This window comes from Condylura cristata, unplaced genomic scaffold, assembly GCF_000260355.1.
Source record: "Condylura cristata isolate star-nosed mole 26May11 unplaced genomic scaffold, ConCri1.0 scaffold00014, whole genome shotgun sequence".
Taxonomy (NCBI): domain Eukaryota; kingdom Metazoa; phylum Chordata; class Mammalia; order Eulipotyphla; family Talpidae; genus Condylura; species Condylura cristata.
Genome location: NW_004567115.1, coordinates 24,677,184 through 24,704,070, shown reverse-complemented (window position 1 = coordinate 24,704,070; position 26,887 = coordinate 24,677,184). Strand labels below are relative to the sequence as shown.

At 36.3% G+C, this 26,887-nt stretch overlaps 1 protein-coding gene across 1 annotated transcript in view; it reads right to left on the bottom strand.

Annotated features, from left to right (window-relative positions):
- Nucleotides 1–5,454: 5,454 nt before the first annotated feature.
- The window catches only part of ADAM32 (ADAM metallopeptidase domain 32), a 70,020-nt gene continuing 48,587 nt past the window's right edge, over nt 5,455–26,887 (bottom strand). The window contains exons 18-24 of the mRNA XM_012724778.1: nt 21,686–21,785; nt 20,456–20,606; nt 17,974–18,006; nt 14,055–14,093; nt 10,099–10,137; nt 6,742–6,780; nt 5,455–5,893 (exon numbers count right to left, since the gene is read on the bottom strand). Of these exons, the coding sequence (XP_012580232.1) occupies nt 5,887–5,893; nt 6,742–6,780; nt 10,099–10,137; nt 14,055–14,093; nt 17,974–18,006; nt 20,456–20,606; nt 21,686–21,785 (408 nt within the window). The 3' untranslated portion in view covers nt 5,455–5,886. The remainder of the gene's footprint in view (nt 5,894–6,741; nt 6,781–10,098; nt 10,138–14,054; nt 14,094–17,973; nt 18,007–20,455; nt 20,607–21,685; nt 21,786–26,887) is intronic.

Below are 26,887 nucleotides of genomic sequence, written 5' to 3'. Positions count from 1 at the left end.
AAATGGTGTTGAGAAAACTAAAAAACTAAACACAATGAAAAACTAAACACCACTACAATGAAAAGACACCCTGCCCAACGGGGCAAAATATTTGCATATCACATCTGACAAAACAGGCTCATAGCCAAGATCTGACAGAGAACTCACTCAATAAGAAAACAACCACCCCTGGACAAAATAGTGGCAGAGCGAGCTCCCAGGCTCACCTCCTCTGTGCACGCTTGGCTTCAGTGCTGGGGAAGTCTTCAGTGACTCCTGAATAAGACAGAGCCCACAAGATGCAGCAACAGGAGTAACAGGAGAACCCCAGGAAGGCCTTGGGCTTCAAGGAAGGCCTGACTGAAGTGCAGCCCCAGCTGCATCCACCATCTCCTCATCATCCACACTCCAGCCACGTGTAAGGCTGGCGACCAGAACATTATGGTGAGAGATTAGACGACCAGTAATCCAGTCACCAGCTGTAGGAGCCAAGACTCAGTTACCAACTGAAAGACGATGTCCTTAGCCACCACCAGCAATGTCCAAACAGCCCCCTGCTACGATTACCACCATCATTTGGAGGCAAAAAAAAAAAAAAAATGCCCCATTTTCCATGGTCTGCCTGAGAGATTTTAGGAAAGCCTCAAGCCTAGAGAGTTATACCTCAACCCTACATCTACTGAAAGCTAATGTTGGGGGAGCTCAGCCCAGCTTCCTGTCTCCTATGGCAAGAGCTGAACACCCCACCAATGCTCTGGGATTATGATTCAAAGAAAGGTATGCAAATATTATTAAATAAAAGCAAACAATATACAAACACTACACAACACCTCATTAAAATCCGGTTTCATCAGGTTTAAATTACTATTACAAGGTCCCTTTGAATAATCTTGACTCAGTCAACTCACACTCCAGGAGCCATTATTACACCAGTGCTTGTAATTAACTTGTTTCTAGAGCAAAACACATGCGTATGCAGCCTTCCTATCCATAAACCAAAGAAGAGAAAACAAAAGAAAAAAGCAATTACTACTACCTCTTTCTTGGCCCAGTAAAGTAAGTGGGTCTCTCTGTAATACATGGCAGTAAGGGTGTTCTAATTTTGCTCAAATCGTATGTAAATGTTTGGAACAGGCTTAGGCTGAATTTAATTCCTATCTCTAACTCACAAAAGCCATTTGGGACACTCATAAATAAGCAAATTTTTTTTTATTTCCGAATAGACCTTGTTGTATTGTCAGACACCCTTTGTATATGGACAAGTCCTCAATTAAAGACTTTTTTCATGTGTCTTGTATGGACTTTGTTAGAACACCTTAAATATCTTGTATTCAGCTTTTTCCAATAAACTACAAAAACTTGGCAGTAAGTTATTTTTCTGCCCAACTAACTGAGGTTTAATCACTTAAATGGCAACACTATGACAAGAAATACTAAAAAATAAAAATAAAACAAAGTAGAGTTTTCAGACTCTAGGTTAAAACAAAACAGAATCTGTTAAAGGTCAGTCCTCACCCCCTGTACTTCCAGCAAGTCCAGCATGCTAAGGTAGCCCAGACTTCCACCCCCAGGAAGAAACTGAAATAAAGTCAACCAGTCACAGCCTGCCCAGAATGGGAACTTGATTAAGCAGCACTCATCTAAATCTTGATAGACTTTTCGTATTACTGCACCAATGAGACTTGACTTAAAATTAATTTACACAGTGGACCCTGAGAACTATTCCACCCTTTCTTTGTGTATGCAACACCTACTGATTCCAAGGCAATCCCAAAACATGTTTCTTGGGCTTATCAGGTCTGTGTCTTCTCAGTTGCTATCCTAAAGTTTCAAGGAAGCACCTTGTCTTCTAGCACTTGTCTTTTCTAGCTTGACCAAGCTTCAGTTATTGAATTAACAACTAGCTGGAGATCATATCTCCACAGATAAAGATTTGTAGAATCCCTTATCTCTCTCTGCAGGCTTTTGTGAGAGAAGTCAAAAAGGGAGACTGAGAATTAAAAATGCTGATTTGTCATATCTGAGGAAAGTAAAAACTGTTCTTGGGTCAAGCTCTAAGTCATGAATAAGTAACTGACACTGGGGGTATATGTAATTTCTGGTCTGTGCACAAAATCAGAAAATCAGTGAGTCAAAAACAGCCATGTCCAAATAAAATGCTTTTGAAATTAGCAATTTAGTGACAGCTTCAGAAAGCAAAAGATTCTGAGAGTCTTTCAGAATCTGCTCTCCTCATACTAACTTTATCAGTCTCTCTAGTCTCCTGCTAATCCTGCTACTTGGAGAATCCCAGATTTTTGCCACCCTCTTGAATTCTGTGCTTGAGTCAAGCACTTCCCATGTCTGTCCCTAGTCCCAGCCTAGTGGACTTTATCCTTAAAATCCTTCTATTTCAAAAGAAGTGCACACAAACACACTCACCCATGTAGTCACATGCCTTCATGCATATGAAATCACGTCTCCACCTCTAAGAACTGAATTCCTATGTCCAGTGATTTTAGTATTGACATCAAAGCAATTGAACATAATTTAAGATATAAAAATATTAATCCCAATTACATTTTTTTCTGGATCTCCGTTGGTGTCAGAGGATGAAATCTTCTCAGGAATTGTCATCTGCAGAAATGTTTTATTTGGCTCTAAAATAAAAATAAGTTATTTCGATACCTGTTATCTTATGTTATTCATTTCTAAATTCAATTCTGCTTTCTTACCCAATAATACTAGTTATTTTTTGTATAACTAAGGCATCTAGTCTTCATTTCCACTCATTCTGGTCAGTCTAACCTACAAATTTCTTAACACTTATCTAGACCCCAGATTTCCATTTTCCATCACCTCCCCTTCCCTCCTCTCCCTCCCTTCCTTTTATTATACACATAGTAACTCTAATTAGTCGATTTTGACAGAGTAACACTGAGTAACAATTTTTAGTGATTAAATGTTGTGTAAGAAGTGTAGAAATGAAAAAGCAGTGGTGCATCTAGAACGCGGGATCATTTTCTCGGAAATGTAAGGGGGAGATTCAGTTTTCAATGGAGAAATAGGACAGCAGTCACCAAAATCGGGAAGTCATTGGGAAATAGTTTCTTCATGGAGATGCAATTATTTCTAGAAAAGAAGATTTTTTTTGTATGAAAAAGATTATGTATTTCATTCTGCTCCGTTTCACAGAAAAATGAAACAAAATTTTCTGCCCAAAGGCTATGCCTCCGCCAACTGGCCACGATCTTGCGATCAGGAGCAAGAAAAAAGTGGAGAGAGCTAGGGAGTCAGGGTGATCTCTGGATCTGAACACCGAACCAGAGCCCCCTAAGTGAACAAAACCTCCGCGGAGGCCTGATTTGGGGGGAAGGCGCAGATCGCGACTCACTGGTGCCCGCCTGCAGCCTGCCGAGTCCGGTGAGGAGGACCAGAAGAAGGAACATGACTCCGTTGTCTTGGGAGCCCAGCTGGCCAGACGGCAGCAGTTGGAGCTGTTAAGGCACCGCCCCAGGAGGCTCGCGCAAGCACTGAGAGCTGGAGAGGAAGAGGGAGGGGGAGGGCGAAGGGACAGCTGGGGAGAAGCGCTCTCAGTCAAGAAAAGACTGGGCAGGGGCTCCCGGTCGGGGTTCCGGGAGGGTCGGGTGGGGAGGAAACCAGCAGGTGTGGGTACCTAGCGGCTCGCCTGCACAGGAGCGCTGAAAGGTGCCCACAGCGGCACACATAGACTTTACTAAAGAGTAAAGACTGCTTGACATTCAGTTCTCAGATTAGGGTCGTGCCTGCTGAGACTTTTGTTTCTACCTTTTACTTAGGGCAAAGATATTTGACGTAATTTCTAGTTTCAGTTCGAAGGCACAAAAATGCTGTAGTTGATTTGGTGATGGGAAACCCGCGGGGATTACAACCGAGATGGGAAAAAAAATGTGCAAAATGATGTAAAAATAAACCTTTGTAATAATTTAAAAAAAAAAGCTGTAGTTACTGATGCCAGTTTCCTACTACTACATTTACAGACTATCCAAACAGGCAAAACATGCATACATTTGCAAAAACTGTTGCAAACGCCACGGCATTTCAAAGTCTAATGGTTGGATTTCCCTGGAGTGGGGAGGTGCTGAATGCAGAAAAGCCCACAGAATCCCTGTGCTGAATGCAGAAAAGCCCACAGAATCCCTGTGCTGAATGCAGAAAAGCCCACAGAATCCCTGGCCAAATACACACTCTACACTCTGGGTCATCCTGCTGAACGTGATTGTGCTAAGTAAAATAAGCCAGTGGAGAAAGATACATACCAAATGTTGTCAATTATATCTGGAATATAGAGAAGCCACCAAAGGGCCAAATAAAAACATTAAAACCAACCCCTGAATGTTGACCACAGACCTGAGGCACCCAAAGTGGGAGAGGCGGATAAGAAGAGGGAGGAGAGGTGTGTTGGGGAGGGAAGAGCACAACAGATTATGATGAAAGATGATGGGTGATGGGTGGCGTAAGAGCTACAGTGACTACACTGAAGGGGGAAATCATATACTATCAAAATACCAGCAAGGATGTAAAATAATGACACTTCATTAAAAAGATACATAAAAATAATTTTTAAAAGAAAGATAAAACAACTAGCAAACCAAAGACAGACCATAATCAAGCCCCATAAATCAATAATCACCTTGAAGGTGAATGGTCTGAACTCATCAATTAAATGATACAGGGTGGCAGGCTGGATTAAAAGCATGACCCCGGCCCTCCCTGATGGCGCAGCGGGTTAAAGCACAGCACTAACAAGCTTAAGCCACTTCCACATGAGTTCGATTCCTGCCTGCCCCAGAGATGACCACATGACGCGGCAGACCTTTCCTAACCCGCCCGCTACTCCCCTCAGCAGTGTACTGCGTCAATCTGCCTGTTCTGCTCCCCACTCTGTCCCTGGTGAATCCTCTCACCCTCCACATCTCTGGCCTATACCACAGTTCCATATAAATAAATAAATAAATCTTAAAAAAAAAAAGCATGATCCCTCTATATTTTACATGCTTTTGCTTCACCCCTGACCTATAAGGATATGTAGACTAAAAGTAAGAGGTTAGAGCAAGGTATGTCAAACATATAAAAAAAGAAAAAAGCAGGAAATACTAATTTCTTTTTTATCTGATAAAGTAGACTGTCAATCAAAAGCATGATCATTAATATGGCACTATGTATTAACCAAGGGGATGATCCATCAGGAAGATATTACAGCTATCAATAGTTATGCACTTAGCATTGATACATCTAAATATGTAAAATAAATATTAACAGTTCTAATAAAAGGTATTGCCAGCAACACAGTAATAGTTGGGGATGTCTACACATCACTTATATCAATGAATAGATCATTGTAGTTTATTTAGGAAAGATTACACCACATAAATAATCCAGGAAATAATGTCCATAAGCAATAATCCAAATGGACTTCTACATATACAGAATTTTCATTCCCAAAAGAAATGATCACACATTCTTCTCAAGTGCACATAGAACATTTTCAAAGAAACATAGCTCCCTCAGAAGCACAGATAGGGGTTTTGGAAAGAGTGACATAAACAAATACCTGGATCTACTGAGATCTGTATGAAGTCAACCAAGTTAGGTAAGAGGATTTGCTAGAGGAACATGGCCCACCAAGCCCAAATCCTTCCTGAGTACTTAGCACCTGAAGCAGCAACCCTAAGTGTATGTTAGGAGAGCTATACAGAAGAATTCAGGAGCCATGTAGGGATGCTTATCTACAGGAATGGGGTTTTGGGGGTGAAAAAACAAATGCAAGCTTGCAAATCAGTCCACATTTGGTTTATTGTTTTCTTGAGTTATGACCAGGGGAACAAAGGTGGTATTTTCACTTCTCCATGAAACTCTTGTACTATTCTTTGGCTTCTGAAGGAATTACTAGTTACTGTGAAAAGAACAAAAGACAGGCTCACGATACTGATAACAAAAATAAATACATATTTAATTACATTGCAAAACATTCCAACAGCTGGTCAAATTAAAATATGGAAGAACAACATTCTAGAAAGAATTTTTACAATTTTACTACTGAAATTATTTGATTATGAATAACATTTTCACACTACAATTTCCTATGATTTCTGGAGAACCATCATATTTAATCAAAAGTATTTACAAATGAGAAAATCTAACATTTTTCCAAATATAATAAAATATTGATGAATATTAAAAGTAAATGTGTGCATGTTTTAAAATTTTAAATACAGGTTAATTTTACTTATCCTGTGTCTAATTACTAATAGCTAATTACTTTGGTTTTTCATATTGCAAACAGGGTTTTTACATTTGAAAACTAATAAGACATAAGCATTATGCCTATAACAGACAATGGATAAAGTGGCCCCACTATAAGAATTCATTTTATAGACTAAAAGACATGCATTTTATCTTATTAGATTGAAGGCTTTAATTCTATTTTATCCATAACAGTGAGTGAAAGAATAAAACTTAGAGATCGTTATTAACTGAAAACAAAAATAAATATTTTAAATATTCATCAATAACAATATTAGTAAAGATTAATTCATTGCTTTTTATTGTACTAGACTATCAATTCATTTACTCAATAAATACATAACTGTAGATTACACATTTCAATTTTAAATATATGTATTATTATAAGAGCCCAACTATATGTGGAATCTAAAAAAGAAAACCTGATTCATACACATAGAGCAAACAGATTGGTGATCAAACAAGCATATATTAAGAAACACCTCCCAATGTACTCACCTGCTTTCAGGTGTCTGAGTGCTGTACTGTGATTTAGATCTAAATAAATAAGGTAATAAAAGTTTTACTCTGATACGATATATACAACAATCTAACACTTGTTTAAGGCAATTCCCCACTCTTACACTTCAAAACTGAAGTCAAAAAAAATTTGCCAAATTTTGATTTTACACAACTTATTCATAAGAGTAGTAATCAAATCTTGGGCTTCTTTTCCATTTTTATATATACAGATTTTTATTTTGAATTCTCCATCAAAATAATCAGAAAAATAATAAATTGAAGACCATTTAAGAACGGTTGACAAAAAAAAAAATAATAAGGCTAGTGGGAAACTTCAGTAAGAAAAGTGGTATAAATTTACCCTTCCTGTTTATCAGTTTATTTCAAAACTCTGCTATTTAATAGATTCTCAAAACTTATAGTATATTTTTTCCCCAGTACTTTCACCAGAAAACACATGTATTTAATATAGGTAGATTTCACCCAAACCAGTAGATAAATGTACAGGTAGGCTTGTAGAGAAATTTTTGTGGAGGAAAAAAGAAGTGTTGGTGGGAATGTGGACAGGTCTAGCCCCTGTGTAAAAACAGTATGAAGTATTCTTAAAAATATAAATTGATCTATCATGTGATCCAGGTATTTCACTACTAGGTATCTCCCTAAAAAAATGCAAACAAATGAGGTTGAAGGAATCTGTCTACCTCTGAGTTCACTGCAGCACAATTTAAAACAGCCAAATTATGGGAACAACCAAGTGCTTGACAACCAGTGAGTGAAGTGCATGTTATAGGATGCAGTACAATCTGACTATAGAAAAAAGATGAAATTCTGCCACTTACAACAACGTGGCTAGAACTGGAAGGGATCAAATTAAGGGAAATAATTCAAGACCAGAAAGACAAGTACTGAAAAATTGCTCTCATTTGTAGAATATAAAACACAAAATAAAGAAACAGACAGAAGTAAATAAAAACAAACCCTAGAAATGTGACTACAGATTTGAGGCTAACAGATGATAAGGCTGGAGTTGGGGAATAAAGGAAGTGGCCCATGAATACAGTGAAGATTATGGATGCTTTATGTAAAACTGGTTGCTACAGCACATCTAAAGAGGTATAACCCCATGCCCCCAAATCATATACATAGTTGTAAACCAACACTATCTCAATTAAAAAAATAATTGAATCATACTAATAGTCAAGTTAAGTAGTATAAGAAAAACTTTTAAAAGTATTATTTTCCTTTGTATATTACATCATAAAGGATGTATAAAAGTTTGCTTATTAATTTGTTTCACAAAAAAAAATTACATATCTTGTCTTACTAGATGTAACAATTTTCCCCCTATAGATCAGAAGAATGATCAAGCAATGAAAATTTAGTCAACTAAATAAAGAAAAATTAACTGAAAATTAATACTCATTCCTAGAATGGGAAATTAATAAGTGGATTTTGGTCAGACATTATTAATTTTGTCTGCTCAAAAACAAAGCAATTATTAGCACTTTTTTAGTTTCAACATAAAATAATTTTAAGACACCCCTCTTAAATGTAAGCATTATACTCCCAGACTTCAAACAATACTACAGAGCCATTATATTAAAAATAGCATAGTACTAGACCAAAAACAAACACACAGACCAACAGAATTGAATTGAAAACCCAGAAATAAAACTACATATGTATGATCACCTAATCTACAACAAAGGAGTAATGAATACACACTGGAACAAGAAAAGCTCTTGAATAATGGTGTTAGAAAAGCTGGACAACATGCCAAAAAAAAAAAAAAAATGAAACTAGGCTACTATCTTACACCATACAAAAAAATCAATGCAAAATGAATAAAAAACTTGAAGACCTGGCCCTCCCTGGTGGCGCAGCGGGTTAAAGCACAGCACTGAGAAGCTTAAACCACTTCCACATGAGTTCGATTCCCGCCTGCCCCGGAGGAGTCCACATGGCGTGGCAGACCTCTCCTGACCCGCCCGCTGCTCCCTTCAGCAGTGTACTTCGTTGATCTGCCTATTCTGCTCCCTGCTCTGTCTCTGGTGAATCCTCTCACCCTCCGCGTCTCTGGCCTGTACCCCAGTTCTGTATGAATAAATAAATTAAATCTTAAAAAAAAAAAAAAAAAACTTGAAGACCTGACACCATAAAATATATAGATGAAAACATAGGCAAAATATTTCATGATAAACCTCAGAAACATCTTTGAGGATTCTTCTCCAGAAGTGAGGAAAACAAAGGAGAAAATAAGCAGCTGGTACTACATCGAACTAAAAAGCTTCTGTACAGAAAAATAGATATAATCAAAACAAAGAGACACCCTCCTGAATGGGAAAAAATATTTGCACACCGTATGACAAATAAGGAACTGATATCAAAGATGCATGAAGAGCTTACACATCTCAACAAAAACAAAGCAAACCAACCAGTCAAAAAAAATGGGCAAAAGAAATAAACAATTCCCCAAAGAAGAAAAGCAAATGCCCAACAGGCATATGAAAAATATCCAACATCACTAGTTATCAGGGAAATGCAAATTAAAGCCACAATGAGATACCACTTAGGTCCAGTAACAATGGCCCACATCAAAAAAATAAAGGAAGGGAGGAAAGAAGGGGATAGGCAGAGAGGGAGGGAGAGAGGGAGGGATGAAGAAAATGCTAGAGAGGATGTGGAGATGAAGGAACCCTATTACACTGCTGGCAAGATTGTAAACTGGTCCTGCCACTATGGACAGAACATTAAAAATGGATCTACCATATGATCCAGCAACTCCACTCCTAAGAATCTACCCAAAGGACACAAAAACACTAATTTGGAAAGAAAACTGTACTTCTATGTTTATTATAGCACTATTTACAATAGCCAAGATACAAAAATAAACCAAACCCCAAAAATAGATGAATGGACCAAAAAGTGTGGTATATTTACACAATGGAATATTACTCAGTGATTAAAAAAAGATAAACTCATGTTATTTGAAGTAACATGAATGATGCTGGAAGAGATTATACTCAGTGAAATTAGTCAGAATGAAAAAGATAAATATTGAATGAACTCACTTATATGAGGTATATAGAGAAACCAGACAAAAGATGAAGAAAAATTCAGAACTAGCAAGTCGACCATGGAACTAAGGCATACAGCAAAGGCAAGAGAGGAAAAACAGAGGCAGGAGAACACAGAATATGGTGATGGTGATAAGGTGGCAGGAGAACTATGAGACCATAAAGATGAAAGGAAAACTAATTAATAAAATATTAATTTTAAACATTTTTAAAGTTTAAATTTAAAAATGAAAATATATTTAAAATTTAAAAATAAAGAAGTTCTTAAGTTGCTTACCTGCTGATGTCCATTTGGGTGCTAACTTCTGACCTGGTTCTAAATGAAAATAAAAACAAAATTGTCTAAAAATTAATTCTAAGAAATTTGCCTACTTTAAGACTGGCCATTTTAGAACAAATTAACTCCTTTATATTTGGAGCAAACACATGAGTGACACTCTGATCTACCCAATAACAAGTACAACATATAGTGCAAAATTTAAATTTTCCACTGGGGAAAAGGGACAGAGGAGATATGCTTTATCTCCTATCACTTCTAAGCACAGTGTATAACTTGATTTTGAATGTTTAAATTTGGGCTTCCAGCTCCAAGGTAGCTTTTTATTCGATGTTATAAAAATTGCCACCTTTTGTAAATTAAAGTTGTTACCCCGAGTCAACTATGAACTGACAAGAATTTTCCTTTTTAATCCAGGATAAGGAATACCCTTTTCTGTTCCACAGAACGGTAAAGAAAATAGCACAAAAAATATGAACAACAGTCATACATATTTTTTCCTATGTGAGTAAAAAAGTTCAGAAAGACAAGAGAAGCAACATACAAGCAACCAAAGAAACCAGCGACGTGGTTTTAATGATGCTGGCATGAACAGATTTGAGAGTACGGATATTTAGATGTCAGAGAGCTCGGGAAAACTTTATAGTTTAGAATAGGGATAACTATGGTCACTGGGAATGCAACAGGCCATTCAGACCCCATCACTGTACCATGTATAGGGTCAGAACCTCAAGTCTTCAATTCCAGTACCCACAAATTTAAACCAGTAAACAGAAAATATTAAAATGTTCATGCCCCAGAGCACCCCCTTCTTTCTAACACATATTTTCCGTACCTCAGAGCTCCCAGAATTCCCATGAGGAAGAGCTTTATTTCCCTGAGGACAAGTTTGCCAGTCTAAATGACAACTTCTATATAAAATGCCAACAGTCACAACACAGCAAAGTGAAAAATTTATTTCGTTAAGATTGTAGATAATACAAGAACCTTTAATAGATATGTCTTAATAAGTAAAGGCCACCATTCCTGTAGTCCCTATTAATATATGGAAAGATCTTTATTGAAATCAAGGTTGGAATAAAATTAAAAGATACCCATTAAGAAAATAGATGATTTAGAAATCAGCATTAGGAAAATAATGCTAGATCCAGAGATTAAAAAAAAAAAAAAAAGTAAAGTACACGAACTCCCCAGTTGGGAAACAAGGAGTATAAAATGAGGACATTCTCTGAAATAGAGTCAGATTAGGTAGCAAAGAATGGAAATGAGTCAATAACTGAAAAAAAAATGAGTGAATTTTTTTTCCAGAATTAATGACCTGACTGATGATATCTAAAGATGTGACTGAACCCAGAACTAGGTAAATAAAAACAAATTCCATCAAAATATATCATTTCAAAATAACAAAAACATTCAGGTCAAAAAAGAAACCATTTTTTAAAAACATAGATTTATTACTTAATACAAAAATACTTTTAACATGTAAAAATTATCTGAAATAATAGGGCAAAGTTACAGGAAAAAAAGGAAATTGAAATTAAAATGGATTGACGAGTGAATAGTAGGCAAAGCAATTGGTAAGCATATTGTTAAATCCTAGTAAATATAAATTTACTGTTAAAATGATAATAATAACAAAAGTAACTAATGGGGTTACATATCTTAACAAAAGTCAGAAGTTAAATGACAAAATGTAAGTAATTTTTAATTGCTGGAGTTTGCTGTTAAGCAGTGGTAAGGTCCTTCTGTTATGTTGGAAAGTAAGTATTGAATCTAGAAATTTTAAAATTTATTAAACTGATATAAGTATAGCTCATTGGAATTATTCCCATCTCTGAATGTTTTGACATCAACAATCTGTCCCACAGACCTCCCAGTACTTAAGAATTATTCCAAAGATAAAATACCTGAAAACAATAGTGGATCAGTAATGGACAGCACTAGTGTCAAGTGACAGTTTATTAAAATTAAAATAAGTAAACTAAAAGTATTTCCCTTGTACATACCAAGTCAAAAGACTAGACTGCTGGGTGTACTTTATATTACAGTACTGCAGTTAAGGTGTGCATAATCCCATGTTGGTGATACCATTCCTAACTTAATAGAGTTGAATAATGATTTTAAGAAAGGTGAATATGCTAACATGGCTTCATGATGAGAGATGACAATATGAGAGAGGAAGAAAGAGGAACAGATGAAACATTACAGATACATGGATATGCATGTCTGTGTATTTGTGTATCTCTGTGTTTGTGGTATTTTTTGTTTGGCTAACTATGTGTATGTGTGGACAGATATGAAGGTACACCATTAAAAACAGAAAGAAGACATACAGAAATGGAAAGATATTCCCTGTTCATGTATTGAAGAATTAGCATTATTAAAATGGCCATCCTACACAAAGATATATACAGAATAAATGTAATCCCTATCAAAGTTTCAATGAAATTCTTCAAAGAACTAAAACATTAATGATGTTTATATGGAACCACAAAAGAACCCCCCAAAACAGGTGAAGCAATCGTGACAAAAAATAAAAATGGAGGTATCACAATCCCAGATTTCAAACTCTTCTACAAAGCTATAGTAATCAAGAATACAAAACACTCACCCCCCCAAAAAAAAAAGAACTGAGATCAAACCTGCAATTATATGAACAGTTAATCTATGACAAAGAAGTCAACATATACATTGAAGAAACATCTTCCAAAAATAAAGTTGGAAAAACTGGTCAACCACATGAAAAGAATTAAAGTAGAGCACGATATCGCACCATGTACAAAAATTAACTCAAAATGGTTTAAAGACTTGGACAAAAGACCTGAACCCCTAAAATACAAAAAAGATAAATAGGCAAAATATACCACGACATTGGCTCTACTGATGTTTTTAATGACGGACTCCAACAGCAAGGGGGATAGAGGGAAAAATAAGTAATTGGAACTACAGCAAACTAAAAGCTTCTACATAGCAAAAGAAACTGTTACTGAAACAAAAAGACTGAATTGGAGAAAATGTGGCATGTTATACACCTAACAAGTGGCTAACACCCAAGATTTACAACAGAACAAGAATAAATTAATTAGTATATAAATTTTAATTTAAAATGGGCAGAAGAGTTAAACAGAAACCTCTTCAATGAAGACATACAACTGTACCAAGAGGCACATGGAAAAATGTTAATTATCAGTTAGCATTAGAGAAATCAAAACCACAATGAGATACCATCTCGCAACTGCAAAAATGGCCAAATCAAAAAGCCAGAACAACTAATACTGATGAAGATTTGGACAAGAAGGAATGTTTATTGCACTACTGATGGGAATGTAGGCTGTCTAGTTCCTTCTGAAAAATTCTAGTACAGAATTTTCTCAAAATACTTTTTTAAAAGACCTACCCAATCTTGGGTATCTACCCAAAGAATGCAAAAACACTAATTCAAAGGGATATATACACTCACATGTTTCGTGCAGCACTACTACAATAGCTAAGTTACAAAAACCTAAGTGTCCAGCCATAGATAAGTGCATAAGAAGATGTGGCATACATACACAACGGAATACTACCCTATTACAAAAATAGATGAGATGTTGCCACATGCAAAATAATGGATGAAATTAGAGGAGGTTGTGATAGTATAAGATTAGAAGGAAAAGCAAAAATACCAGATGATTTCATATGTGCAAGATAAAAAACACAAAATGAAGGAACATAAAACTAAAGCAAGACAAGCCCAGAAATCTGAGTGCATATTTGAGGCTATCAGAGATTGAGGCTGGGGTTGGGAAGCAAAGTGGACTATAGTGAAAGTCTATGGGTGCTTTAGGTAAACCTGTGAGGTAACATACATCTAAAGAGGTGTGACCTCTGCCCCCAATCATATACAATGTTATAAACCAATATTACCTTACCGAAATAATATACAATTAAAAAAAAATACCTCCTTATTTGCCTACCTGGTAATATCTGTTTGATCGCTGCTTTCTGATCTGGAGCTATAATAGAATGAAAATAATGCTTGTTAATACCAAAAAAAAAAAAAAGTGCCTCCATGGACCATTTAATAATTTACATAAACCCTTATGGTGATTACCACTAATTGCCATTAATGAAAAATTTCAGATCACCAATTTTAGGTATGCAAATAAGTAGCGTGCATATTTACACACCTACAATGTCTATAAAATCTATAAATTTTAAATCTACAACCAAGTGTAGAACAAGAAAACGTTTAGTTTTCTCCTTATCACTTCCCGACACAGAGTATATGCTTGATTTTGAATGTTTGGCTTTGGCAAGCTAGTATTTTACCCAGGTCTGACATGTAAAAAACTAGACATATTGGGAGAGTAATATTCCTCTTCTACCCACACATAGATAAATGGTGAAAAATGATACAAAATACTAACCAAAATTTAGAATAAGACAGAAATATTTCTAATGATAATTTGAATTTTAAAAAAAAGGAAACTGAAAAAACAAAAGTTAAATAGGAACTACAGCTTCTGACACTGGAGGTGAGTAAGTTGTAAACATTAGTTTATAAAGAATTCTGATCTCTTCCTCTAAGTATGAAAACCATAAATTTATACCACCCATGACATGGGAATAGAAAAAAAAACTGTTACCACGGGGCTTTAAAATGCAGCAGGGAAATTGCTTCAGTCGTGTAGATGGGAAAGAATCCCTTTTCACAGACATAGGAAACTTAAGTGCTTAAAACAGCTTACAGAAAGAAATAGGAAAAAATGTTACATAGAGAAACAGAAACTTTAAGTTCCTATCAAGTATAGGTTGAAGATACTGACTCATGCTTCTTATGAAATCTAGATCTCCAAGTATCACAAATGTAAAAATTTATGAATTAGGGGGGATAAACAAAATAATCTCATGATGGAATCTACAAAGTAGGGTATAGAGATTTCCCATGAGCCCTAACTTTAACTTTGACAGTCTTACAATTATTTTTTAACAAGAGAGACACAAAGGGGATAGCTTCCAAGTTGGTGAGCTAGAATCTTGCCATATGCCACAGTGCCAGGCCCCAACCTGCATGAAGACAAGATGCTTTGTTCCAGATGTGGCCCTGTGTCTCTCTCCATGCTGAGTAAATAGCTAGAGTGACTTCATCAACATGGCAGCCAAGAAACACTAGGATCAAGTTCTTCCATAAAAACAACTGAGAGGGAGAAATAACAACGAGTTCCTGACGAGACCCAGATGCACTAGACAAACTTGGCCACCCCGTGATTCACCTAGACAGAGAAAAGTTAGGAGGACAGGGGAAAGGAAGAGAGAAAATCCTCAGAACCCTTCACCCCTCCTCCCACTCACAGAGCGGGCCCACTTTATCTAACAGAAGAGGAAAAAGCTTGGAGACCACCTGGAGAAGCATGAGACAGCTGAGAGGGCAGGGCAGGGACATAGACGGGCAAATGTCAGGTGTGAGCCCATTTGTGGTGACACTTCCCCCTCCTCCTGGAAACCAGCAGGTCATATTTACCAGCTGGAAAGACATCAGTGGGGTGCCTCATAGGGCTGGCCCCTACATTAGGGCCCTTCAGATACTCCAATCCCTCAAATAAAAGGACACCTCAGAAGCCACAGCACCCAACCAACCTCCTCAGGCCCGGAAAAAATGCTGATCATCCCACACCCAGCGGGAGTTCAGTCTGCCCATTTTGCACTCATTTTGTGATTTGACCCTTCCTCAACACACTATAAGGGCGAGAATGGGCTCTGGGAAGACTATCCTACTCAGCCCTACAGCGCCCCCGCAGTGGAGAAGACTAAAACGCCAATGACTAGCTAACTGGGAGCCATCCGAGTCCAGAGAAGCAATTCTCCCGGCAACTGTCTGTCTATTTATGGGCCAGTTAGTTGTCTGTTACTCCTTTCTGTCTGTCCTATTCCTGTTTTCTGATTCTTCCAATCTTTCTTCTTCCTCCCTTTTAACATTACCATCACTACTTTCTCTTTCTGGTTCCTCCTCTTTCCTCTTTCTTCTTCGCTCACCTTCATTCTTCACATCCCTAGATCATCCTCCTCTTTCCTCTTATTCCTTCTTTCACTCCTTATTCTCTTTCAATGCTGATATTTCCTGAGACATGCCTAAAGAGACCTAGCAGGTCAACAAAGCAAATCCCACCCAACTGCAGGCACCTCCCAGTGGACTTGGCCTTAGCATGGAATATCTGGAGGTGCAGTGTTCCACAGGAGACTCTTGACTACCATAGGCTGAGGTGTTGGATCCTACCCTACATAGTGGGAGCAGAAAAGAGGGGCGCCTGGAGAAAATCACAGCTCAGAACAACACCTATCATAATAGAAGTGTCTGGACATACACCCAGGTGGAAACACTTATAATCTGGGAAATGCAAATCAAAACCACAATGAGATACCACTTTATACCAGTGAAAATAGCACATATTAAAACCAAAACAAACAAAAAAGGAAACAAGAAATGTTGGTGAGGATGTGGAGAAAAAGGAACTCTCTTACAATGCTGGTGGGAATGCAAACTAGCCTAACCACTATGGAAAGTTGTGTGAAGTTTCCTCAAACTACTAAAAATGTAGCTATTTTATAACCCAGGATTCCACTTGCAAGATTCTACCCAAAGGACACAAAAAATGTTCAAAAGAATACCTGAACCCCTATGTTGACTGCAGCACTATTTGCAATAGGTAAAACCTGGAAACATTCCAAATGTCCCAAAATAGATGACTGGATCAAGAAAATGTGGTATAAACACACAAGGCAATACTACCCAGAAATGAAAAAAATAAGCTCATGCTATTTGCGGCAGGCAACATGGATGGAGCTGAAAGGGATTATGCTCTGTGAAATAAGCCAAAAGGAAAAAAACCAAAAGTCAGATGATTTCACTAATAGGAGAAATGTAGGGGAAACAAAAAAGGTATCTGGAAAAAAATAGTTATAATAAATTGAAAAACAAAATTTATAGGCAACTATAAATCAGAGACATTCTGCAGGGGAAAGGGAAGAGATTGGGATCAAAACTGAGGAGGGAAGAGAGCAAAGGATTATGTCAATGGTGCAAGGAGGTGAATTAGTGCAGGGAGGTGAATTAGTGGTAGGAATTTTACAGGGTCTACATCTAAGAGGGAAAAGTATTTATTCTACAAAAACGGAAGAATAATGTAAAATATATATTAAAATAAAAATTTTAAAATGCACTGAGATATAACATCCACAGCCACAGCAAGCTAAAGATTTCATACATCAAGAATTACAGGTAAAAGAAAAAGTTTAAATAAAATGTTTAAACTTTCCACAGAAATAAATAAAGAAACACAATCCAAAAACAAAAAAAGGACAGAATTGGAAGGAAAATAATAGCAATTTGTAATTATTTAGGGAAATCACCGTAACATTGGGTAATCAGAAATATACAAATAACCAGTTAAGAAATGGAGGATTCAAACACAGAAAACAGCACATTAGGTCAATTTAATTAGTTCTTCCTGAATCATAACTGTTACAGATTTTTAAACAGACTCTGTTGTATGCACTCCATCAATTCCTTTGTTTCTTTTCTCAAGCAATACATGACTTCAACCCAGTGGGTAGTTCTGAGGCATTATATACTTTTACTCTTTACTAGTCATACACATCTTATTTCTTATAGCATTGAAGATTTTCTTATTTCTTGAAGGAGAGTACTAACAAATATTTGTTAAGTGGATAAGCAACTAGTTTGCTAGAAACCAAATCAGTACATGTTATAGCCTGGTTTTTGGTGTATTATTGCACACATGTAGTTCCTGAAACAATGTCTAAAAATTTACTGTGAATTATTCATGCACTTTTCATTACCAACACGGATCTTAAAACATTTTCTGGTTTACTTACCTGCTGGCATATGTGTGAGTGCTGCTTTCTGTTCTGGATATTTTAAGAAATGGAAGAAATGTATCGTTAGTCTTAAGAAATTATGCCAACTGTGTGAAGTAAAATCAGGCTATTTTATAAGCAGTGTTATTTCTTTTGAAAGGCTAGTTACCAATAAAGAAAACAATAAAGGCCCTGAACTATGCAAATAAATAACATTCTTATATTCACATTTACCTTATTCATAGAAGGCAAATTTTAAATCCCACAATGAGGAGAGGATCAAGAAGGCACTTATCTTTCTCTTTCTTCTATTTATGAATACCTAATATAGTTTTGACAATGAATGCCTGATTCAATTTTCATATCCCAACATTTAAATTATTATTCATTGCTAAAAAAAAAATGCTACATTTTATAAATTAAAATCCGCACTGACTTCTAGACACCTTGGCAGACTGGAATCACAGGACAATTTCCCCTTTCCTTTCCTCACCTAGAGGGAAGTTGAAAAGGATCGCACAAACATCCTACACATAACGGAGTCAGAAAACAAGTAAGGACATGAGAGTTCAAATGGTAAACAGAAGCTAAATCTGAGCAACTTCAGGAGTATCCAAACCAGGAGCATCCATATATGTATTTTCAACACAGGCCATGCACAGTTCTCATGAAAATCATAGACACTGATAGGAAGAGCCTATGATTACAAACCTTAAGACCTGTAACAAAACAACAAATTCAAACAAGAAATAAGATAATATAAAAAGAAGAAACTTTAATATAACACTATGTAGGATCTCCATAAAGATCTTTACAAGAATGGAATTCATAAATCTGTAACAGAGACTGAAGAACTGGCTAAATGAGGGATCTGAGGAAATAATAAGAGATGTACAGATTACTACGAAAGTGCAATTGCCTTATACAAAAAATAAATCAACCAAACAGACAAGAAAAAAAGTATAAAGATAATTTAAAATAGCATTATCAAAAAGTTTATTCAAAAAACCAAACAAGTATATAAGTATATATACATATATAAACAAACAAACAAGTATATAAGTATACATACATATATAAGTACACATGTATATAAGTATATGTATGGAGCATCCATATATATTTTTTATTGCCATCCTCACTGGTTTCAACATTTATGAATGTAAATCATAGCACCAAGACTTTCCAGTTATCGAAAGCTATTTTTGCAGCAACAAAAATAAAACATATAATTGGACACTACAGACTACAGATTACTCATGACTTAAATAAGTATTCATTTCAGCAATTGCTACTTTTTGAACTGAATGCTATCTCAAAAGCTTTAAGTGTAAATGTGGATGAAATAATACATAAGGGAAAATTTTTTTTAATTTAAAAGCATATGATAAAATAAGGTAAACTGAAATTAATAATCAAGGCATTAGGCTCTGGAAAGCTAGTATTAAAGCAGAGCTAAGATAAAGCAGAAAGGAGAAAAATAGCAAAACTTAGGGATAACAATGCAAAAAAAAAAAAAAAAAACAGGTAACCAAAATAAGCTATATTGTCTGCACTACTGAGAAAACAAACTTCTAAGAAGACTGCTCATAAAAATAAAAATCACATTAAAAATTAGAAGATGGGCCCTCCCTGGTGGCACAGCAGGTTAAAGCACTAAGAAGCTAAAGCCACTTCCGCATGAGTTCGATCCCTGCCTGCCCTGGAGGTGACCACATGGTGTGGCAGACCTCTCCTGACCCACCCGCTGCTCCCCTCACAGTGTACTTCGTCGATCTGCCTGTTCTGCTCCCCGCTCTGTCTCTGGTGAATCCTATCACCCTGTGGCCTGTACTCCAGTTCTGTATGAATAAATAAATAAATCCTTAAAAAAAAAAAATTAGAATGAAAATTATATATAAGGAGTTATATATATATACATAAGATCATTTTAGATATGGCACATGGAAGTGGCCAAGTAGCACTTATAAGGTACAATTTTAAGTGCAACACTAGTTCTCAGCAGGAAGAGAAATAATAATACTAGACATGTAAATACAAAACAGTATTTCCAGTGCAAATGAGTGTTTGTCACTGTTTTCATTCTTTGTGCCCAAATTCTTTTTAATAAAAAATATTTTTCAATCTAAATTATATATTTTCCTTCTGAAGATTTTAAACAGAGAATATTTTTTAAATTTAAAATTATCCTCACATGAGGCAGCAAAGTAAATTGAAATACTTCCTTTGTGACAGGGCCTAGACATTCGATCACACTTTGAAGGCAATAGATATGGATATATTGCCCAGCAACGACTGGCAAAATTATTTAAACCACACTCTCAAATTTCTGCATTTTTAAAATTGGAATAATCACACTGTCTCACAAGATTACATGAGGTACCTGATCTAGTATTCAATATCCCTAAAAAAAATGTATTGTTGCTTGTGCTACTGCTTTTCACATGGTTAGATTCAAATAGCACTAAAGTTTTAACTTCAGAACACAAATTCATTTTACTCGCTACTTATGGATTCCTCTTCCTTGGTGAAGCGTTTTTTCAGACTATTCCATGAGACAGCTATTATGATTCCTATGGTGAGAACAGGTAAAGCCGTGTAAACAATTAGAATCCATGGGCTATTCCCCAAAGTTCTTTCCATGATTAAACCTAAAAATACAAATAGATGTAAAAAATCAGAGTAAAATAAGTAAAGCTACCTAACTTACATTCAATTTGCAGCAAATTAATTACAATATTCTTAAATTTATTGTTATTCAAGAAACATATAAAAATAAAAATAAATCATAATACTCCTATCACCATAACTGCTCATTCTAAAGAACAGAAATAAAATCTCAGCAACAACAGCAAAAATTCACTGTCAGGTGGGCCCAGAAATCTAACAATATATAATGTGGGTCATATAACTGCAAGATTAGCTGGCAAATCTGCATTTGTAAACTGCAAGGTACATTAGCACACAATTTCACCATACTTATGCCTATCCTGTTTTCCCCAAGTAGATTGCTGGCTCTCTGACATAAATAGTTTTTATATATGAAGCCATGTATATAAAATAGAGCCACAATAAAAATTAGGAAGTTTGATTCCTAACCCTAATTCTGCCACAGGTTAGCACTGAATGTGGCAAACTAAACATACTCTTTAAACAACATGAGGAGAGGGACTTTTATTGTACAACCTCAATGCCTTGAAAAACACCTTGCAGATATTAGTACAATAAGTACTTGTTAAGTCAATGAATAGATGACAAAACTGAAATTAGACAGAAGATACAAATAGAACATCGCTTCTGTCAAGTCTCTAGAAGCAATTTATGGATTTTTCTCATTTAACGATAAGCTCCTACAGAGTAAAAACATCTTCAATTTCTTTCCTTCTGTAATGGATACAACTTTAGACACAGTAAATGCTTTTTGTGTAGAGTTGAGATTAACAGGCCAGTCACAAAGGTGGAAAGGTTGAAAGGAAGTCAAAGGGAGAAAACCAACAGTAACAGTAAATGAAAATTAAAAAATACTCCCACTTTCAATTATATTTGAGAATTAATATTAGAAAAAGCAGCATGATTTAAAGTGAGTATTTGGTTTCTTCAGAGAAACCTATCTGCCATTTTGTTACAAATATCAGCATATTTCTAAGGAGCAAAATTCTGACTTTTAGTGAAGATACGTAATTTAAAAATTTTATTTACTGGGTATTTTAGTAAAGAGATTGCTACTTGCCATGTTTTCCAGGCAATTCAGAAGATGTTCTGCCATATATTGCACAATTGGGAGGTTTGTAGCCAGCAAAACAATGACATTGCTTTTTGGAATTGCACACCTAGGATTGTTTTAAAAATTTAAACAATCATTTTAAAAACATGTTTGAAAATGTTCCCACAATCAAAACAACTCTGTGTATTCATACTCCCAAAGTGGGAGCTCAGATGCTCACGAAGCCACCTGCTTAGACCTCATATGAACATTCTTATACAGATACAGACGATGCAGTCACACAACATAGATGGTAAAAGGGTAAATCTTTAAGTCAAGGTACAATCTCACCTTCACATAGACTACTTAATATATAAAAACATAAAACTCATAGTAATGAAGAAAAAACAAATAGTAGGTTCATAAAAATAAAGAGGGGAAACAACGCAAGAATGGAAATTAGTCAGTGATGAATAATGACTAAATGTGAACAACTAGGACTTTACTGACCACCACCTTAGACTTTATTATACTACACATTGGCTACACTAAGTAGTTTGTGTTTGTGTTTCAATTATTTCAGATGATAACATTGTTATAAATACATATATATATAGTTTTTTGGGGGGGTAATGCTGGTATATGATTTATAGAACATTGCATATGATTTATAGGTACAGGATCACACTCCTCAGGTGTAGGTTACCACAACACAACCAATACACTAAAAGTTCTACACCACAGTTTATTGTGCCCCTGTCCCCATTTTGAACTACCCACAATTCTACAGTCAAATTTCCAGAGTTCAATATTGGCCTGGGTTTACCAGACCACTGGTTTGTTTCTCTGTATTCCAAATATAAGTAACAATGTCTTGTAGTTTTTTCTCCTTCTGACTTACTTTGTTTAACAGTTCCATCCATGTTGTCAAAAAAGTCGTTTACCTTTTTTAAAGCTAAGTAGTATTCCCCTGGGTATATACACCACCTCTTCCACATCTACTCACCTGTATTTGGGAACTTAGGTTGTTCTGTAACATTAAAATAACATATGCTGCAATGAAGAAAGAAATGTGATATCCCTTCATAATAGTGTTTTGCATTCTTTAAGTAGAACATAGGAGTGGAATTTATTGTATCAATATTTCTAATATTTTCAGAAACCTCCATCCTGTTTCCCATAGGGCTAGAACAGTCTAAAGACCCACTAATAGTATAAGATGGTTCCTTTTTCCCCACATGTTCACCAATATTTGTTGTTTCTGGTCTTTTTGATATGGGTCATTTTCACAGGTGTGAGGCAGCATCTCATTGTGGTTTTGATTTTCATTTCTCTGATGATGAGAATAATGAGCATTTTTTTTCAAATGCCTGTAGATCATCTGTCTACTTCCAAGAGCTCTTCTGCCTGTTTTTTGATATGTTAGTTTTTATGTTGAGTTTTATTACTTCATTCTAGGTCATGGATATCAGACTCTTGTCAGATAATGGTGTACAAATATTTTCTCATTCAGTAGGATGTCTTTTTGCTTTTGTGACAGTATCCTTTGCTGTAGAGAAGCTTTTTAATTTGATGTAGTTCCAGATGTTTATATTTTCTTTCAGTTTTCTTGCTGTTGAAGATGAATCCACAAAGATATCATAAAATTCCACAAAGAATCCTCCATTGTAGAGTTTTACTGTTTTCTTCTATGTATTATAGCATGATTTCGCCTCTTACATTTAAGTCCTTTATTCAATTTGAGGTTTTTTTTATATAGTGCATGGCATATTGTTTCATTCTTTTACATGTGCCTGTCCTTTTTCCCCTGACACAGTTTATTGAAGAGGCTTTCTTTCACCAGCAGTGTATTCAGGAGATGCACCTGTTCTGTCTCTGATAAATCCTCTCACTTCCCGCACCTTTGACCTACCCCAGTTCCTGTATGCATAAATAGATAAAAATAAATCTTTTTTTAAATAAATATCTAAATCTTTTTAAAAAATAATAATTGCTCTAGCTAGGACTTCAAAAGCCATGCTGGTAGTAATGAGAGTAGACAACATTTTCTTGTACCAGATCTTAATGCAAAAGCTTCGTTTTCACCATTGAGAATGATGTTAGCTGTTGGTCATATATGATCTTAATTATCATATTTTATGTTCTATCAATCCACATTTTTTCCATCTATCAAATATTCCTGACATCTACTGATATGATCACATGATTTTTATCTTCCTTTTTATTGCTGTGCTGAGTTATACTGGTTTTCTGTAGTTGAAACATCCTGGTGTCAATCATTCTGGTGTCAATGTAACCACTGATCATGGTGTATGACCCTTTTAATTCATTCTACAATTCAGCTTGTCAAGATTTTTTTGAATATTTTTGGTTTTATATTCACCAAAGAAATTGGTCTGTAGTTTTTGTGGGGGGGGGGGGAGACTGTCTTCGGCTTTACTAAGGGTAATAATGGTCTTATAAAATCTATTTAGAAGTGTTTCTGCTCACTACATTTTTGGGAGAGTTTGAAATAGATATTCTTTCACAGCTTTCTCAAGTTCATCTTGAAAGCCTGGTAGAACTCATTAGAGAAATGATCTGATCCTGGATTATATTTTTGGGGAGACTTTTGATTACTGCTTCAATTCCCTTATATTTTACATTTCTTCCTGATTTAGTCTTATAAAGTTGTATATTCTAAGAACTTGTCTATTTCTTCTAGATTCTCAACAAACTGTCAGAGATATTCATAGCAATCTTTTGTGGATCCTTTGTATTTATTGCTACAATGTCTACTGTAAATTCTCTCATTTCTGACTATGTTTGTATTTTCTCTCTTCTTTTCTTTGTGACTCTATCTACAGGTTTGATTTTTTTCAAAGAACCAGCTTGCGTTTGTTCTTTTAATTTCTATGTCACTTATTTCAATTTTCTTCCTTCTACTCACTTTGGATGTTTTGTTCTTCTTTTTCTAGTTCCCTGAGATGAGCGACTCAGTTATTTATTTGGGCATTTTCTTTTTTCCCTTGATGCAGGACTATATTACTATATACCTTCCACTTAGTACTAGTTTTGCTATTGTCTGTTAAGATCTGGAAGACTGTGTCTTCATTATTGTTTGTCTCAAGGTATTTTTAATTTTCTTATGTTGCTTTAGTTCAGTCAGAAAATTCTCACTGCTTTGGTTTTTCTTTTCTTTTCAAGATTTATTTATTTATATATATACAGAGCTGAAGTACAGGCCAGAGGTGGGATGGGTGGGGTGAGGGGATTCACCAGAAACAGAGTGGGGAGCAGAACAGACAGATGGATTGAAATACACTGCTGAGGGGAACAGCGGGAGGCTGGGGACATGTCTGTTGTATGTGGGTCACCTCCTGGCAGGGGATCAAACTCATCCTGCAGTGGTGGTGACAGCATCATAGTGCTGCACTTTAACCCACTGTGCCACCAGGGTTTGGTTTTCTTCTTTTTTTTTTTTTTTAAGATTTATTTATTCATACAGAACTGGGGTACAGGCCAGAGATGTGGAGGGTGAGAAGATTCACCAGGGACAGAGTGGGGAGCAGAACAGGCAGATCGACGAAGTACACTGCTGAGGGGAGCAGCAGGCGGGTCAGGAGAGGTCTGCTGCGCCATGTGGATCTCCTTCAGGGCAGGAGGGGATCGAACTCATGCGGAAGTGGCTTTAGCTTCTTAGTGCTGTGCTTTAACCCGCTGCGCCACCAGGGAGGGCCCGGGTTTGGTTTTCTTAATTCCATTTTCTTTCTTCTTCCATTTGGATTTTTTGTGATATACCATCTCAAGGCCATTGATTTGTTATTTCACTTGATTTATTCTGCCTCCATAGCTTTCTCCAGAGCGTTTGTGCCTCCCATATCTCCATTATCTTCTTATACACATATTAAATTTCGATCTTCCTCTCATTAATTTTATTTCTTAAGATATTCATTTTTCTGTGTTTCTTGTATATACTCTAATCTGTTTTTCTGTGTTTTCTTCCATTGTTCTTTATGATTGCAAATTCAAACTCATCTGGTAGGAAGAAAAAAATCTTCCACATCTTTGAGGTTGGATTCTGGTGATTTATTCTGTCTCTACTGAAATATTCCCTGAGGATTCAGATGTCATGTATTATTCTTTGTTTGTTTGGTTTTTATTTCTTTGAGTCCATCTCCACATGTTATAATTTTCTAGGTTGCTATCTATTCAAATATCATAAGGGTACAGAACTTCCACTTTTCCAGAATATGGCACTACATGTAGGAAGAAATTATCTGCTAAGAGAGTACATGAGCCCAGTGACTGATGAACATGGTGTGCAAGGGCGGCTTGTGTTTGTGGAACCACCAGCAGCCATTTCTCTTGTGTTTTCAGAACCTGTGTGTCTACAGGCTTTCAGCAACACTTCACAGTATCAGCTCAAGACTGAGAGCTTGGGGAAAGGTAATGCTCTTCTGTGTACTATCTTCTCTAGGGACCTCCAGCCAATTATCCTCACAGTTACTGATGCACCTCCCACTAATATTCCTACTCTCCCCAGGGCTGCTGGCCAAACTTGGGGGTACAGTTCCAAGATTTATATAGCAGGCTCCCATCAAGGTCAGTCTCTTCGTAGCTCTCTCAACACACTTTTTGTTATACAGAGTTGAATTTCATCAATATCCTCTCTGCTGTGGTCAATACTGGCCTCCAATGTCCAGGGGTTGTCTACATTTGCCCAAAGTCACAGATCCTCTCAGTCCAGTGCCCCTAGATTATCCTCCTAGGATTGAAGCAAGGAACCTCCTCTGATGCTATTGTTCCCCAATTAGACTATACTCAGTTTATTTTTTTAGTGTTTTTATCATATGATACAATAATCCACTCCTAGATCTCTAACAAAGGAATGCTATAAAAATAATGTGAAATGATATATTCACTCCTATGTTCACTGCAGCATAATTTACACTAGCCAATTTATTAAACCACTCAGATGAGTGCACTATGAAAGCTACTCAGCTATTAAAAAAGATAAACTCTTGGGCCCTCCCTGGTGGCACAGCAGGTTAAAGCACAGCACAAAGAAGCTTAAGCCTGTTCCTCATGAGTTCGATCCCCGCCTGCCCTGAAGGAGATCCACATGGCGCAGCAGACCTCTCCTGACCCGCCTGCTGCTCCCCTCAGCAGTGTACTTCGTCGATCTGCCTGTTCTGCTCCCCCCTCTGTCTCTGGTGAATCCTCTCACCCTCCACATCTCTGGCCTGT